Raw genomic sequence first — 19,116 nt, forward strand, 5'->3', positions numbered from 1 at the left:
TCAATGCGATAAAAGTATTGATAGTTTACGCTTCAATCAACTGAACTGTACTTCAAATATATCAACATAATTCCAAAGTACGACATTCGCCATATCCGTCTGTACACATATTATTTTATGAAAAAAGAGCCTTCGTATTATTGGAGTAAATGATGATGTCATCGAAAAAGGTGTGCAATATTACGCAACTACAACCTTGGGAGTTTCTTTCTGTTAGAAAAATAAATACATTTGATTTACATTTTTACAGTAGATCTATTGAGGAACGAAAATTTGCAGTTATTTTCACTAGAAAGAAGACATTGGCTACACAACTACAGAACCAATTTGAGTACACATTATCCATTGACAGGGGTCCATAATATGTTCGCTTGAAAAACGCACCAGACGTTAGTCCTCCGATGACATCATCACCAAACTACGAAATCCACATCTTTAGACCACCCTCGAATCTTCGAAAATCGGCCACAATCCCTACCTGCTAGAACATAAATTGAAGAGAAAAAAAAACCATCTCGGGAAACAAACAAAATCTGCTTTGCAGCGTAGAGATAAGAGTATTTCATGAGAAAAACATATTTTGATGTGCGTATTCTGGGAAGTAGCCTCTCTATATCCACCCTAACACGTTATACCACAACTCAGCTCCAAGGGTCGAGCTCCCTCGGGTCAACCAATACCCCGTCTGAACCCCCCCGAATACATACTACAATTGTGGTTATCCTTCTTGATCCGATCGCGCACCTCCGGCTCGATAAACTTCTCGTGCTTGGAGTTCTTCTCGCAGCTGAGCGACTGCTTCATGAGCATTTCCTCCACCACTGCGGCCTTCGAGTTCTGAAACGAAGAGATCTCACCCTCAAACTCGGTCACCACGAACACCCACTTCGGTATTTCGAAGCGAATGAGACACAGCAGATCCCGGATGTAGTCGAACTCATCGATGAACGTTTTGTAGATCTTGTTGCCGAAGCGGGCCGAGAGCTTCATCTCGAGTCTCCACTCCTGCTGCTGCTCGAGGCTGGTGCTAGCCGTTCCTGCCATCGGGGAAAGCGGTTGGCTGTTGCCACCGCTGGTGGCTGGTTTCGCGTTGATGAACGAATCGTACAGTTTGCCCAGTATTAGCATCCGCGAGTGGCCACCTTCGCGCAGCATTGGTTGCTTGGTCAGCTTCAGCGCGGCCGTAACGTACTCTCGCACCTGGGTCTTCTGCTTCTGGATCACGTGGTACCGGGTGGGATTCTCCAGCTTGGTCTCCACCTGGAGGACCTTCTTCGGCAGATCGATGTCCATGTTTTCCAGGGGTAGATTCACCGAGAAGACCGATGGCGAAACCGATGGACTTCGTTCCACACTGCCACAGCTTCTCAGCTGCTCGCGCAGCAATTGCTGCTTGAGCTGGGTTCGGGACGATATGTTCAGATGGGGGAAACTTGTTCTGCGAAGGCGAGAAGCGAGATTTAGCGTTGCTTACATTCTAACCCAAGCACCAAACACCATTCAAAGCAAACGAATTTGAGTCTTGCGTATAACTTACTGATCGAAAGCGGACACCGTAGAGGACTTGAGGTCCTCGACCACATTGATCTGGCGGGATTGGTCCAGCAGGGAGAAGGCATCATCTTCGAAGCGACTACAGTCGACGTCGACAAGGATACGGCAATTGTTCATGGCGAACAAAGGAGAGAGAGATGCTGCGTGAGGAAGGAAATTTTAGATTCGTTTCTTCAAATCTATCTATCTATCTATCTATATATCTATCTATCTTATATATATAAAAATGAAGTGATGTCTGTCTGTCTGTCTGATTCTTATAGACTCGGAAACTACTGAACCGATCGACATGACAATTGGTATGTAGGGGTTTTTTGGGCCGGGGAAGGTTTTCGTGATATTTTGAGACCCCTCCCCCCTCTCTAAGGGGGGGCTGCCATACAAATGAAACACAAATTTCTGCATTACTCGGAAATTAATCAATCAAATGAAACCAAAGTTGGCATGTGAAAGTTTTAGGGTGCAATAAATGTTTCTATGATGGTTAGACAGTCCTTCCCCCACTCAAAGGGGGGGCTGCCATACAAATGAAACACAAATTTCTGCATTACTCGAGAATTAATCAAGCAAATGAAACCAAATTTGGCATGTGGAGGTTTTAGGATGCAATAAATGTTTCTATGGTGATAAGATACTCCTTCCCCCTCTCTTAGAGGGGGCTGCAATACAAATGAAACACAATTTTTTGCATTACCCGAGAATTAATCAAGCAAATTAAACCAAATTAGGCATATGGAAACTTTGATGAATGTTAGACAAAACTGGAATGATGGTTAGACAGTCCTTCCCCCACTCAAAGGGGGGGCTGCCATACAAATGAAACACAAATTTCTGCATTACTCGAGAATTAATCAAGCAAATGAAACCAAATTTGGCATGTGGAGGTTTTAGGATGCAATAAATGTTTCTATGGTGATAAGATACTCCTCACCCCTCTCTTAGGGGTGGCTGCCATACAAATAAAACACAAATTTCTGCATTACTCGAGAATTAATCAAGTAAATGGGCGGGACGAAGTTTGCCGGGTTAGCTAGTGAAAAATATAATTTAGTAGATTCTGGCGAAAAATCATCAGTGGAAACAAAGCAGCAAAGCAAATCATTTCTGCGAACAATTTCGAGTAACCTTTTGAATTCCAAGAGGCAAAAATCGATTCTTTCCAGCTTTGCCACCGACGCAGCACAAAAGTAAGTGTTTACGGCCGCTTTACTTTCACCTTGCTCTCGCAGCTTCCGGCAAATTTGCGTATGTTTTCTCCCCCTTCCCAGGTCCTGACTTTGTTCAGATCATTACCATTCAGTGCGAATCCATACGATTTTCTACAATGGATTCGCATGATAGAAGGAGCACCCAAACCATCGTTATTGGATTTTTGGGTGGCGCAACATTCACACGGTGCCCTCAGCCACATTTCACACCCACGCGCGCTCTCAGCCTGTGTTTAAGTTTGACAGATGTGATCAGAAGCACAGTACAAACAGCGAGGGCCATAAATCGAAATTCGTTCGCTTGCAGCATAATAGATTATGCGAAGAAGACCGTTACGGTTTCGATAGCGTTAGAGTATCGCTCCTCTGTGGGGCGATTTCCAATTTTCGGCTTCAAACTGGGATTCTACTGGGGTAACATGGTTGCTGTTCCGCCCCGGTCTGTTGACCAGTGGATAGGAGACGACACTTTTCGGTCCGTCAACTGTGGCCGAAGGGTTGGGTTGTCACCTCCTGTTCCTTCGATGGAAAGACTCAGTGGAACCCCGGCTTCGAATCGAGTGCAACTTAATAACAAAGTTCATCTCGGTGTGCTCCATATAACGAAGAGGGTCCAGAGTGTGCCATTAGAATGGGAGTCACGTGCTGGAACTTGAGAGATACAACAACAAGATGTGCCAATCGCGAGGGGGGTTGCCAAATTTTTGGGTCGAGAATAGCTGATGCGCTCAGTTGGCCGATTCATTTTCCCCTCGAGTGGCTTCACTCGGACATGGTGCCACAAAAGTTGATTAGACAGTTCATTTGACCAGCTGTTCTATAAATAACAATGGCAAATCTTGAAGTTTAATGCGTCAAGAGAATACCGAGAACGAAATGATAAAGCATGAATGTCAATATTTGAACATTAAAAAAATAAGTACCGTTCCGAATCATATTTCGGAATGAAATCGACCCATTTCTTAAACGAGTTGTAACTGGGATGAGAAAAGAGTCACATTCGATATTATTGTGCGAAAACGATCGTGGTCAAAGCATGGTGAAGCAGCTGAAACAGTGGCCAAACCAGGACTAACGGCCAGGGTATTTAGTGGGACTTGAAGGGAATCATTTATTACGAGTTGCTTCCGTATGGCCAAACACTAAATTCAGATTTCTACTATCAACAACTGGACCGTTTGGGGCTAGCGATTGACCAGCAACGGCCAGAATTGACAAAAAAAAGAGGTGTAGCGTTCTATCAACACAACGCAAGGCCACAAACGATTGTGGTGACTCGCCAGAAATCGTCAATCGTCAATAAGGACCAAGACTTCTATGAGAGAGCCATTGTGAGGCTACCTTTAAAATGGCAACAAATTGTGAAACAAAACGGTGCATATGACGAATTTCATGCCAACTCGTCTTAGGAGTTGGCAGCACCATCTCAGATAGTAGTGAAACGTTGTGGGTCATTTAAGCAACTTTGCATACTTGAAATATTCGAAAAACGATTAGATTACTTTTTGGAAAAAGCCAATTTTTTTTCTTAATCTATATATATAAAAATGGAGTGATGTCTGTCTGTCTGATTTTTATAGACTCCGAAACTACTGAACCGATCGACATGAAAATTGGTATGTTGGGGTTTTTGGGGCCGGAGAAGGTTTTCGTATGGCAGCTCCCCCCTCTCTAAGGGGGGGCTGCCATACGAATGAAACACAAATTTTCGCATAACTTGAGAATTTATCAAGCAAATGAAACGAAATTTGCCGATTGAAGGTTTAAGGGTGCAGTAAATGATTCTATGGTGGTTAGATACCCCTCCCCTCTCTCTTAGGGGGGGGGCTGCCATACGAATGAAACACAAATTTTCGCATGACTTGAGAATTTATCAAGCAAATGAAACCAAATTAGGCATATAGAGGTTTAAGGGTGCAATAAATAATTCTATGTTGGTTAGATACTTCACCACCCCTCTCTGAGGGGGGGCTGCCATACAAATTAAACACAAATTTCTGCATTACTCGAGAATTAATCAAGAAAATGAAACCAAATTAGGCATATGGATGTTTAAGGGTGCAGTAAATGATTCTATGGTGGTTAGATACTCCACCCCTCCCCTCCTCTAAGAGGGTGCTGCCATACAAATTAAACACAAATTTCTGCATTACTCGAGAACTAATCAAGCAAATAAAACCAAATTTGGCATGTAACGTATCGGAGAAACATGTTATTCACCAGTGGTTGAAAAATCTTGAACGAGAATTGTGTCTGAAAATATTCTGATATTATAATGTCGAGTTTTGGTAGAAGCACTAGGAATTTTATAGTAAAAGGTAATTTTAAAGGGTAGATTAGAAGATCAATCAATGAATAATTCTGCGATTGGACCCATGAACACCGTTTAGTAAGAAGACGTGAATGTGATAACGGAAAATAAATTGTGGGCGGGACGAAGTTTGCCGGGTCAGCTAGTTTTTTATAAAAATTTATAACATAAAAACTATGATACCTAAAAAATTCATGTCAAAGGATGAAATGTATGAAATTGTTTAAATTACAAAAAAAACAAAAAAAAATTGGAAGAAAGTTTCGCTGACAAAAAAAAAAGTGATTTTAAAAATTAAAATTCATTTTTCTGAAAAACTTAATTTTTCAAAATCCCCAAAAATATATATATATCAATAGCCCTTACAATTTCCAACAAGTCGTTCATACATCGGAAGATGAGCACTTTTACAGGAAAAAGGTTTTGCGAACAACAACTTTTTCATGTTTTCTTTGAAAAAAATACAACTTATCCTTATTTTGTTTAAAGTCAAGATAGCGATATAATGTATTCGACAAAGTTTTAGATCTTATTGAAATATAAACTTTTGTCGAAGACATCAACTTTCTATCTTTTATAGTTCTTGGAATATAAGTCATTTTAGTATGAAAACTCCTGAAAAAAAAAAGTTTTACATTTTTGTGTGTAAATTCTCACATTTGACATGTTTTTAAATAGAGAAAAGTTAGCAAAGCATCTAAAATGCGATAATTTATACAAAAAAAAATGTTACGAATTGAACATTAATAGCATTTTTTCGAAGAAAAACATGGAAAAGTTGTTGTTCGAAAAACTTTTTCCATGAAAATGTGCCCATCGTCCGATGTATGGAAAACTTGTTGGGGATTTTAAGGGTTATGTATATCTATTTCTTTCAGAATTTTGAAAGCATATGTTTTCGAGGAAAATGAATTTAAATCTTCAAAATATTTTTTTTCAATGAATTTTTTTTCCAAAAATTTTTTTGATAATTTTTAATGAAACGAAATAATTTCCTACATTCCATTCTTTGACTAAAATGTTGTAGGTCTGATTTTTTTTGTAAGTTTTTTCAAAATTTTAAGTTTTTTTTAAACTTTTTTTCGAAAAACCTAAGTAGGAAATTACTTAGGTTTTCATTGAAAATTATCAAATATTGTTTTGAAAAAAAATTTCATTGAAAAAAAATTTTTTTTAAAATTATAATTCATTTTTCTCGAAAACATATGCTTTTAAGATTCTGAAAAAAATAGATATAAATAGCCCTTAGAATTTCCAACAAATTTTCCATACATTGGACGATGGCCACATTCACACGGAAAAAGTTATTCGAACAACAACTTTTTCATGTTTTTCTTCGAAAAAATGCTATTAATGTTCAATTCGTAACATTTTTATGTATAAATTAACGAAATTTACATGCTCTGCTGACTTTTCTCTATTTGGAAACATTACACACAAAAATGTTACGAGAAAACATTATTTTTTTCAGGAACTTCATACAAAAATGACTTATATTCCAAAAACTATAGCAGATAGAAAGTTAACGTTTCCACAAAAGTTCACATTTAAATGAGATCTAAAACTTTGTCGAATACACCATATCGCTATCTTGACTTTAAACAAAACTAGGATTAGTTGCATTTTTTTTCAAAGAGAACATAAAAAAGTTGTTGTCAGAAAAACTTTTTCCCTGTAAAAGTGCCCATCTTCCGATGTATGAACGACTTGTTGGAAATTGTAATTTTTAAAATAACTTTTTTTTCAGCGAGTTTTTTTTTCCAAAAAATAGTTGTATTTTTTCGTAAAAATTTAAACAATTTCCTACATTTCATCCTTTGACATGAATTTTGTAGGTATCATAGTTTTTAAGTTATAAATTTTTGTGAAAATTTTAGAAAAAAAATTGGCTTTTTCCAAAAAGTTGTCTTATTTTTTTTTAGAATATTTCAAGTATGCAAAGTTGCTTAAATGACCCATGTCTTTATCTATCTTTACTATCTGATATGGTGCTGCCAACGGCCAGTCGAGTTGGCATGAAATTCCTCATATTTGACCTAAATCGGACAATTTGAAGCATCTTGAATAATGTTTTGAATATCACGCAAAAATGATGGATTTCTGCCAACAAAATAATACATCATAATGTATTATTGGCAACATTGCCTTGTTTTGACAGCCAGCAAAGGACTTCAACTCAAATCAGAACTAATTTTATTCTGAAGCAAAAGTTGAACAAGCTTTGAACAACTCGAATTTTGTGCCTGGCCTGCTACCATTTGAGGAAATTTGCTTCACGAAGCTTACGATGAACATGTCTTTGAGTGACAGCAACAACTAGCGGAGCAATTGAATGTGACCAAAGATGCCATTTAAATATATTTGAAGGTCTTGGGTGTGAAGCATTCATATATTTACTGTACAGGTTCCTCAATGTAGTCGGTATAAACCTACAGTGAAATCACCCGACACAGGGAATAAATATTGAGTATGACTAACCGGCTCGACAGTTGTCTGTTGTGAGAGGAAATGATGCCCAATGCATGGCTAACTAGTGTTGCCAGTATATAATATCAACATCACTGTTGTACTGTCAACTGCGAGGGATAGGACGTCGTGTCTTTCACGCACCTCACATCTTCCTTCTCCCTTATTCTTTTTATGTTATTTTACTTTTTTGTGTCATGATTTGTCATTTCATTTATTTTAATTTTTTTTTTTTTTTCATTTATTTTAATTTCTTCAATCAACGCTATAGAATACTTGAAATAGTGTGAACGGATTAAAAAAAATGTACAGCTGCGTGCATTTTGTCTGATTACAATCCCAACGGTCTATACTGATCTGCATACTCTATCTATTCTTACCATTTGCGTAACACTTGTAGAACGGTTTATAATTCAGAAAGGTGTTTTGTAACTAGCATGATTTTTTAAAGGAACGAAAAATGGCGGCAAATTCTCTGGGTGATATCCATAAATACAGTTCGATAATGCTGACGTAATATGTTTACATCCAAATTGGATGTCTATTTGCGGGAATGGACTGCGAAACCTGGGGCGAAAACCTTTGGATTTTCCTTCCCGCATTACTTTCTCTGGAGAAAACCCTGCTGATTGAGTTGGAGGCTAATATGCTATCAACCCAATTCGCATTATCACTTCTGCAGCCATTCCAACTCGCCGACATTGGGTGGCTGTTCCGCCACCATTCTTTTGGTGAAGCGGTTGCCCCAACACGCAGCTTTCTTAGACGGTTGTCCCGACACGTCTCTTCCAAGCGGTTTCTCAACACGCGGTTTTCAGGCGGTTGTCCCGACACGCCACTTCCAAGCGGTTTCCCAACACGCAGTTTTCAGGCGGTTGTCCCGACGCGCCATTTTTCCAAGCGGTTGTCCCAACACGCCTATTTTTCAAGCGGTAATTCCAACACGCAGTACCTCTGGCGGTTGTCCCGACGCGCCATTTATTTTCACAAACGCCATATTTTTAGAAATTCTTTTATCTATGTCGGGTGATTTCACTGCATATTTAAATATCCGGCAGGATCGCCAATGTGAAGCATTCATATATTTACTGTACAGGTTCCTCAATGTAGTCGGTATAAACCTACAGTGAAATCACCCGACACAGGGAATAAATATTGAGTATGACTAACCGGCTCGACAGTTGTCTGTTGTGAGAAGAAATGATGCCCAATGCATGGCTAACTAGTGTTGCCAGTATATAATATCAACATCACTGTTGTACTGTCAACTGCGAGGGATAGGACGTCGTGTCTTTCACGCACCTCACATTGGGAAGTCCATTTGAAAATCCAGAAGATCGGAAAATTGGTCCACTTGAAAAGCTGTAAAATTACATGTAAATTGTAACATATATGAGTAGCTTTATAACTTTGTCGAAAACATAAATACGATATTCTGTAACTCGTAATACTACCCTAATTAGAATTAAGGTATTGTTCCGAATCTTAACTGCGAAAACTATCCTTGAAACGGACGGAAAACTGGCACGTGTCCTCGATGGATGATTATAATAAAACTAGATGATTTTACATCAATGTGGATAGTTTTGGATGGACGCCAACTTCAAAGTTACACTGAAAGAAAGTTGACACCGCTATACACGTCTTATTCCGAAGATGAACTTTATTGAACTGGATGCTGAACACGATAAGGATGTATACAAAGAATTATCTCCATTGAGGATAGTAAATTTTCTTGATAAGATGAGGGAGGGAGTATTTCGAGCAACTCCTCCGAAGACACCTAGGCTCTGAAACGTCGGGATGGCGAAAAAATGACGGTACTACACGACAAACATATTAAAAGAGCCTATTCATATAAAAAAGACAATACATTAGAAATATATTTTTTTGGTATCTTGAGAATGGCTGCATTTAAAAGGAGATTGATCAAGAGCTTTTTTGTTTTAAATCACATCAGAAGTCATAATCTGTGGCTAATAATGATTGTTAACATACAAAAACTCGAAGTTTCGAAAATTCATAAAAATTCGATGTTTCACAAAGTTCGGCAAAAATAGTTTTACCATCTTGAACTATTTTTTAAATTTTTTTACATGACTTTTATTTTACATGAAAAAAAAAATATAAACTACATATATAAACTACAAAAATATAAACTACATATATAAATAAAAAAATTTAAAAAAAAGGAAATAAATAAATTAGAAATATTTTTTTAAATATCTCGAGAATGGCTACGTTTAGAAGGATATTGATGAAGAGCTTTTTTATTTTAAATCACATCAGGATTCATAATTTGTGGCTAAAAATAATTTTCAACATACAAAAATTCGAAGTTTCGAAAATTCATCAAAATTCGATGTTCCACTAAGTTCGTCAAAAATAGTTTTACCATCTTGGACTATTTTAATAATTTTCTACATAACTGCTATTTTATATGAAAAATTAAACATGTTTTAGATATTGCAAATTAATGTTTTTTTGTAAATAAAAAAAGAGTACTATTTTTTTCCTCAGTGCATATTTTTTCACATTTTAACATTAATATTCCATAACTCTTTCTAAGACACTATTTCGGTACGACTCATATTTTTTGAGATATACATTATCAAAGATTTCTCTTACTAAAATCGATACGCCCTTTTCAAAAGTTAGACTAGAGTCCAAAAAATCCCAATTGCCGTGGAAAACTCATATTTCCTCCAACCCAAACGGAATGCAAACTTTCATTCGAATCGAGAATGCATGTTTTTAAAATCTGCATTTTTAGGACGATTTCATTCGGAATTGCTCTTCAGATGCCCTCCATTAGAGTTAGGACTCTTTATTGGTCAACCTCAGCGGCCATCAGTTCACGTTCTCTTCATGTCCGCAGCATCCCGAGTCACTTTGGAACTCTTTTTCAATATGCGCTAAGACGTATGGTTCTAACAGCTGTTATCCATGGTTATTATACAAAAAAAAAAATGAATAAACACCTAAACCAGGAATTTCCATGATCTTCTCAAATTAAAAATAATAAAAGAGTTACTCGGAAACCTTCATAGTTTGCCAAAAATAACTTCGGTGGCCACGATCGAAAAAAAAAACTGAAACGCTATAGAGGCGACCCTTCTGGCTACGAATATCATACTAACATTCCTTCCTTTCCCCTGGTGGCTACAAGGACGTGCTCGGCGTCGTAATTGACTACAGTTATGGGCACTAAAAAATCCTTTTGAAATAAAATTGTTCCAATGTAAATTTTTTTTTTCAAACTTTTCGGTATTCCATTCCAGACGTATAAGTAGGTAATCATGCTATTTTAGTATGTTTGATTAATTTTTTAGAAAAATAAAAAAAAAAGTTTTGTTCCTAAATGGGTTCTTTTAGGGTATGAGATAAAAAAATCCACTTGCGTAAATTTGTTTTACTGTGTTTTGTTCATTGATGAACCCCTCGGTTTTGACAGCTGGTTGTTTACATCTGAACCAACAAACATAATTTTCGTAGCCGTTCAGTCAACATGCGTGGTGACGTGTTTTTGACGCTGAGGAAGTAACGGAAAGCAAATCTCAACACAGGTCCCGAATTTGATTGTGCGTACCTTCCAGTGTAAGGAGTCTCAACGAAACATTGCTGGGAACTATGGGGTAAGCTGTGGTGCGGTCCAGCTGGCCATTCGGAAGCATCAGATTCTCGATCTGGTGGTCGATCGTTCGGGAAGAGGGCCGAAACGTACGACTGATGCAAGAAAGAACACGATAATTATTCGGAAAGTGAAGAAAACCCCACGAATGACCATTCAGGCGATTAAAAAAAAGGTTCGATCTGGACCTTTCCAAAAAGAGCTACTTCGCCAAAAAGCGACCGATGATCAACAACACCAACAAAATAAAACGACTTTAGTTTGCGAAGAACCATGTCAACAAGCCGCTGGAGCGCTTTATTTGGTCGGACAAATTAAGTTCGAGCTGTTTAACAAGAAAATGCGACTTCGAGTGTGGCGGAAGAGCGACGAGGGCCTCCAGGACTGGCATTTAAAGCCGACTGTGCACGTTGGTGGGATGAATCATAGTGTGGGGCTGTATCACGTGGGCTGGGGTGCAAGGCCTCCGGAACCTCGTGGAGAGTATACCAAAGCGTTGTCAGTTGGATATGCACCCATCACTGCATTTAAAGCACGAATCACCGAAACATGCACAATGAGGATGGATCGGTACTCCCAAGCGCTATTCAGTGTGTTCTTTGTACAATTTCGCTGGTTCAGGTCAATCACGGAGAGCAACCAGCACATACCATAGAGCAGTGTACAGTCTACCCAAGCTCAAGCTCAAGAAAGAGACGCTTCTGCAGGCACTCTTCCCTATATATTTCCGTGTCGATTGATTTGTTTATGACGAGAACCTTTGTGTTCTGTCCACTGCTGCAAACCCCTTGCCAAATCAAGAACTTTCTGGCAATTTTATTAGCGAAAACGATCATAAATTTTCTGGGGACAGCTCCACTGCCAGTGGCTCTGTAGAATTTTTGGCCTGGGAGCTGTCCAAAACCCATCTTCCCATACGTTTCGTCATTCATCAAAATGCATCCTTCGTTAAGGATATCATTCTGTCGAAACTCAAAATCAGGACACCTGTCACTGCTACGGTTATGACTAGTGATGAAACGGATAGTGGTTTGGGCGGATTCCGGATATCCGGCAAGCTTCGATTCGGCTCTATATTATAGAATAGGAAACTGGGAAAAACTGTATGTGTCCATTAAGCAAATAAAGGATTACATTTCAGAGACAAATAAACACTTTTTAACATAAAAATAATGAACAATGATTAAATTTTCCGTTTTAAATAAATATCTTCTAATAGAGTATCAAGTTTTCTGCAAGGAATCTTTTTCTGATTAGGATTTTCTATTACAATGATGAGATTTTTGTGGATATATTGAAATCATTTTAATACTGGTCGAGTAAGAGTAAGTACTACGAATTTAAATGAGCGAAAAACATCAATCAATTATTTTCATTCAAGATTCAAAAACTTTCTTCGGGGGTGATAATCTGAGAGAGGGCACACACACTCACTAATTAGACGACACAACAGTGGTGCTTTAGGGAGTAGTGCATTATACTTCTTTAGGTATTTGAATTATAAAAAATTATAGGAGGTTGTGTCCAAGATACGACCGCATTATTGACGTAGAACTACGCTGTTATTTTATATAAGTCGCTTATTCATACCTTCGGATATTATTCTATAATGCTGTGAAATTTTAGAAACAACTGCTTAGTACAATAATCTCTGAAATGGTTTCTTCATTGTAGAATCAGTTGACGATAACTGATTGATGATTCATTCTTGCCCTCGCAGAACAATACACTAGCTGATCGTATGTCGCAATTTATTTCATGTCAATGCATTGAAAATTTACCTATATATGCTATTCCGGTGACCTTTTTCGCAATTGACATAGACTCGGCTACAGTCGATTATATACATGTTGCACCAGAACCATTATTCCACATCTCATAACTACAGCAATATATCTTTGGCACCGCATGGAAACAACAACAATGTCAACACTTGCAAGTATCAAATATCATGCTACATGTTGTTTAGTGTTGCCTCAAAGGAATCGCACCTCTAGGCATCGTTCGTACAACGCAAAACAAGCGCCAAACAAGCGTTCCTCAGAGCATGCCATACATTGGTGGCTTGAAACTACTAGGAATATAAACACTTCTCATCATTTTGTGCAATTCTCAAAAGAAACGCTTCTGTTAATATAACTGGCCTCGAAAAAAGTTGCATTACGCATACTCGAGAGAAGCGCAGCTGTCACCCTTAGTGGGGAAAATTTTGCTACTGGCAAGCGAAACCTAATCACATGCAAAATTCCAGAACGACATTTACTTTTTTGGTGACTAAACAAGCGGAATAAACTCTTTCTGTTAATAACAACCTCGAAAACAGTAGCAATGCTTCATTATGATCAATATTAGCGCAATTGAAATCCTAGTTGATCCTAGTTTTGCGACTGGCACGCGAACCCAAATAACTTATAACATTCCAGTAAGACATTCAAGATGCTTGGTATTCCCCAAATAATTTTTTAGCGCACAACCTTAACGCCTGATTCGCCATAACGTTAGTTTAATGCATTGATGCATTCTCAAAGGCACCAACGAAGACCTTATGATGACGGAAAACAAACAATGTTAACTGCTTGGAAAAAGACTGAATTATGCCACACAGCTTGTTCTCTGCTGTAACACCCATCGATGCGAATTCGCTGATGAGTTTGTCAATAACGCGAAAAACGAACAGAACAACCAAACAACGATATCCAAGTTGAATTACCACTGGTGGGGTCCAATCTTGGATCGAAGCGCATCGAAAGCAAAGTGAACTGAATTGCTCAACAGTCCGATGCCGAATGAAAGTTTGCCTTCTTCTTCTTCTTTGTTTTTAAGAGGCTTTAAACTTTGCAGTTCATTCGCCTCTAGTAAAAGTTTGCCTCAGCGAGATCCACTTTTTATACTCTAGGCAAGTATTCCCCTTCATTCTTCTACCTTTTCCTTTGTTCACGGAGACTTTAAATCCTTCGATTTCCCCTCCATTGGTCGTCGATAAGTTGCTCGTTATTGACGGCTCTGTTCGGGAAAGCACACAAATGGACAGAACAAATGTATGGGAAAATGGAAATGCTTAAAGTTTTCATGAATTTTAACCATCTACAAACCAGGGGAATCTAAGGTATAGCACATTAAACAAATCTTACGAAATTTCCGATTCGTTTAGTATGTAAATCGCCAAAATCCGTTCGCGGCAAAAATAGTTATTAACGTTAACTTTATTTCATAAAAACGTGACCTGTTTTCTGATTTGGCACCCTTAATGAAAGACGTAGTTCTACGTCAAAAATACAAGCTCTGGCGTTTCCTGTATATCCGAAGCAATTTCGCATGTTTCTGCATACAAAAAATGGTTCAGATAAGGGTGAGAGCATCTTCAAACGCTATAATGGAAAGTTATTCTAATTACTTTTACCGAAATTTAACCTTTTTGGGCCCGAGGTTCAAGTCAGACTATTCAGAAGAAGCATCATGCGAAACAATACCGAAGTCAACTAATGGATTTGAAGCTGTTATGATGTATGAAGGGCGAGAGCTGCTACTGCAGCTCAAAACTTCTGAGCGCCTTGATTTAATTCAATCATATATGCAGCACTTAGCCTTACAATCATCACGTCCTTCTTTAAAACAAAGGTACTTCCGACTCAACTTTTCGGTTAAATTTCACTTACCATTAGACATTAAAAAATCAACATAGAATATCGAGACAAAAAAAGACCGTGGCTGTCGAAACGAAAACTTTAAATGAAAACAGGCGGAAGATGTAACTGCAACTCTATACACGCTTGCAAAGTTTTAATCACTCATAGAAAAGGTTTTTACCTAAAAACAAAATACACTGAAAATTATGATTCGTCAACAAAATTGAATTTCTTATGAAATTCAGAACAAATGCCAAAATATGAAACATAAATCAGGACACCCCAAAAGAATCCTAAACATGTCTAGAACATGTCCTGTTAAATCAGAACGGATGGTATCCCTATCCTTCGTACTTCGCCAAAACCTTGTTGTATAACTTTCGAGCACCACTAGATTTTGCTACAGCGTCCTGTTTGGTTGCTTGCAGGCACGGGAATTGTGTTTTGTTTGTGATATCGTAGTCCGATATCACAAACAAAATAGTTAATTATTCACAATACCTTCAACCTCAGTTTCCTATTGTACGTTCCACTACGACGCGCCCACTGAACTATCCGAACAACAGTTGTTCACGGAAACACGGTCGATTTAGCCACTTTCAGCGATTTCATGATTTTAGTACCAGACCACGCCGAATTGGATGTGGATGTTCAAAATCAAATTTCTTCTCTCGGCTCTCGTACTGCATAATATTTCAAAACAAAACGGATCAGCGTGAAATTTTTACCGTCAAATGATACAGATTTTCCAAACAATTTACTGTGATACGCCTACTACGATCGCTGGTATAAAATGAACAGTGATTCCAGATCATTTAATATTTAATTTTACTTAATGCTAGATCTAAACATCATCTACACACTACATAGTTATTTGATTTTTTATAATAAAGGGAATTCATAAACACGATGTAGGTTATTTTATCACATATCTCTTTTCACATGGAGTAGGTCGATTTGTGCAGTGAATGGCTCATTTTACCTCCCACCTTGGATGTTTTATATTGATTTTCGACATAGCCAACTTTCTCCACTTCGAACACATAAAACTGATCACTCCATTGTCTCCTATCAACGACACACACACACACAACCACGCGCCGACCATTGTGTTCCATATTTGATGATGCTCTTATTTTCTGACACCATCGAAAATAGCGGAGCGAACGGTTTAATATTTCAGAGCTGTGTTGATGCCTCCGGTAAGCCGCAGAGCACCGTTGTTTTTGGGTCTCTGCCAGAACAAATCCCATTCCAGGACGGCGCACACAAACACACACACACACACACACACACACACCGGCGGACAGGGATGGGGTTATGTTTGTGGGCACACATATGTGGCACACGCGGGGATTAACAGAAGAGAATTCAAAGACACGTTCTTCCGAGCGGAGAAAACATGGTTGCACGTATCCCGTTTTGGATGGAATCAGCCTGTGCCTCTCCAGCAGGATGGAACTTTTTTGCGTAACTCAAACTGTAAACTACGGGTTCGTATTCCGCAAGGTGGAATCCATGTCCTCTGGTGCGTTATCCTCTATGTTTACGGGCTATGTAACTCTTCTCGGAAATGAGATGCTTTCTTTGTGGTATGCTCGACGACCCCAGGATTTGGAAACCAACTCATGCACTCAAGCTTTGTTTAAAAATTGAAACCATCTTTTCCCATTCTTTCATGACGAATTTTACAACTAAACACGATGATTGACTATGCAATCGTATCGAGGAAAATTCGTCCGCAATTCTATAATCGTAAAACCCAACGAACCAACTGCCAAAAATAGCTTTTCCGTACTCCACGCGAGTAATTCACCAAGTTCATCAGCCCCGCGGAGCTCCAAATGTCCAATAATATTGCCGGAACCGGAACGACCCTTTTCATCGGTGCGAAACCTTCCGCCGAGAAAAGGCCCCCCAAAACAAACCCTTTAGTAATACAGTGGTATGCCCAGAGAAAGAAACCCCTAGTATTATGGTCGTGCTGTTGTTGGGGCCATTTCATTTTACGACCCCGGTATGCGTTGATTGGCATTCGAAGCGCAACAGCAGCAGCAGAGTTTTGGCATATCATTTTCCGTTCTGGCGTTCTTGGCGTCCGCAGAGCAGGGATGGGGACAACTGGCAATGCCACTGGCAATAGAACCTTATTACAACGGCGCAACAGAGTGCGACCCACAGATGAGAAATAACCTCGGGCAATACAAATATCTTTTCATCTTACACTTTGCCTCTGCGCTCTGGTCAGATAGGTTTTCTGGAGCTGTTGAGAATTTTTGCTGATTGTATCGGTTTCGGAATGGGCGGGGGAGGGATTGGTGGTGGACCAATTTTCGCTTTGAACAAATTTTTGCTGTTGGTGCCATTGCCTGCCGACAAAGTGTCAATTACATTCCTTATCCTTATTGTTACGGGGTGAGTTCCATTCGCCTTCTGCCCTGTTGCGGAATTGGGTAAATAGAAATCATTTCTAGGGACATTGTAAAACGTTATGGAATATACATTATACGACAACATACAATTTTAGCGCCCAAATCAACTCATGTTAGCGAAATGTGTACTTGAGATAAATTCCGAAAAGTTGAGGATTGAGATAATATGCGGAAACTACCAAACGAGAACATTTTGACGTAGGACAACATCAAGGGATTACGTAAGGTAGTCAAATCAGAAAACAGGTTTTGCATCGAACGGATTCGGTGATTTGTACACCAATCCAATCGGGAATTTCTTAAGATTCGTGAAATATGCTACAGTCAACTCTCCCTAACTCGATGTTCTGTATCTCGATATTTTCCCTAACTCGATGGATTTAATGGCACCTTCGATTTAACAAGCATTCTTCTCTCCATAACCCGAAACCTCCCTAAGTCGATGCCTCCCTTACTCGATGTGTTTTGATTCATTTTTCCATGGATTTTCACCTCCCTAACTCGATTGATTTTCGCGTACATGTTTTTGTGCGTTATTACCTCTGATTTAAATTGCACTTGAAAGTGAAGACGGAGTGTTCGTGTCATCAAACAATTTCTTTTCAAGTATGGAAAACTACGAAAAATCTTTCAAGCGAACAATCAAAACGCTTACCATTGCGCAACATTTGAGCCTCATCGAGTCGGTCGAAAAGTATGGACGGAAGAGGTTTGAAGCTGCAAATAATTTCAGTATTGCACAAAGTACGGTATCAACACTATTCAAACTAAAGCAAAAATGGAATCGGAATGGAAAATTGAATCTAAACCAAAAGCTTGGAGCGGTCAATTGATTTTTGTCTTACCAAGCCAGAGAGAGTAATTTACCTCTCACAGGTTCTATTCTTCGGGATATGGCTTGCGGATTTGTCCGGAATACTGGGAATACCCAACTTTAAATCACAACCAACATGGAAGGGAGTGTAAGCTACCGTTGCTGATCAATGGAAAGAGTAAAAACTCACGATGTTTCAATAAGAGGAAGTCATTACCAGTTATATACGAGAGCAACACCAAGGTCTGGATGGCCCTAATGCTTTTTGAGGAATGGATCATGTAACTTGACGAAAAATTTCCCAAAGAAAATAAAAAGATATAAATTTTGGAATTATGTGTAATGGTAATGTATCATACTTATATCTATTTCTTCTCAAAGGTGGTCATGTTCGTTGATAACTGTACAGTGCACCCAAAATCTCTCCGACCAAAGCTCAAATCGATAAGTTTACAATTTTTCCACAAATCTATACTTCCGTAGCTTAGCAGTTGGACTTCCACATAATCAAGAACCTGAATCAGCACTTTCGCCATCTTCGATTAATTAGTTCGATTAGTTAAACGATGATTGCAAGAAATGATATTTGTCCGTTTCAACCTTCATGTTATTCACCATTCTTACTGTATTTTATTGCACTCTAGGACCCTTTAGATATACCGGTATTGGATGTAATTGAAATACTTTCACCCTCTAAAATCAATAACGTTAAATCTGAGACTATTTAAAATTGCTTCAGGAAGCCGGATTTTCCATCAATGATGATGGTGATATTCCGTTGGCATAATTAATGCGTCGTGAGCTTGCAGTACAATACGATTGCTCAATGTCTTTTAATAAATAGTGCAAAAAGAACCAAAACATGATTTGCTGTGATCTGATGCCAGATACCGATATACTGGAAAGTGCTGAAAAAGCTAAGAAAAACGTTAAAGATAGTAGTTCTATTGAGATGGAGAATACTCAGGAAGATTCAGATGATTGTATCGAAATTACATCTTCGAACGTTTAATCAAACCTGAAGAATATGTCCGGAATATTGAAATCAACTGAAAATGTTCCTGTGAAACTATT

General features: G+C 38.6%; 1 protein-coding gene across 2 annotated transcripts in view; it reads right to left on the reverse strand.

Annotated features, from left to right (window-relative positions):
* Nucleotides 1-254: 254 nt before the first annotated feature.
* The window catches only part of LOC129762057 (transcription factor E3-like), a 72,891-nt gene continuing 54,029 nt past the window's right edge, over nucleotides 255-19,116 (reverse strand). The window contains exons 1-3 of one of the 2 annotated variants that reach the window (XM_055760038.1): nucleotides 7,552-7,716; nucleotides 1,538-1,694; nucleotides 255-1,438 (exon numbers count right to left, since the gene is read on the reverse strand). In XM_055760038.1, the coding sequence (XP_055616013.1) occupies nucleotides 670-1,438; nucleotides 1,538-1,694; nucleotides 7,552-7,597 (972 nt within the window). In that variant the 5' untranslated portion in view covers nucleotides 7,598-7,716 and the 3' untranslated portion in view covers nucleotides 255-669. Of the gene's footprint in view, nucleotides 1,439-1,537; nucleotides 1,695-7,551; nucleotides 7,717-19,116 lie in introns of those variants that run through there. The other variant, XM_055760039.1, reaches the window with a different exon arrangement.

The sequence above is a fragment of the Toxorhynchites rutilus genome, chromosome 1, assembly GCF_029784135.1.
Source record: "Toxorhynchites rutilus septentrionalis strain SRP chromosome 1, ASM2978413v1, whole genome shotgun sequence".
NCBI classification, from domain to species: Eukaryota; Metazoa; Arthropoda; class Insecta; order Diptera; family Culicidae; genus Toxorhynchites; species Toxorhynchites rutilus.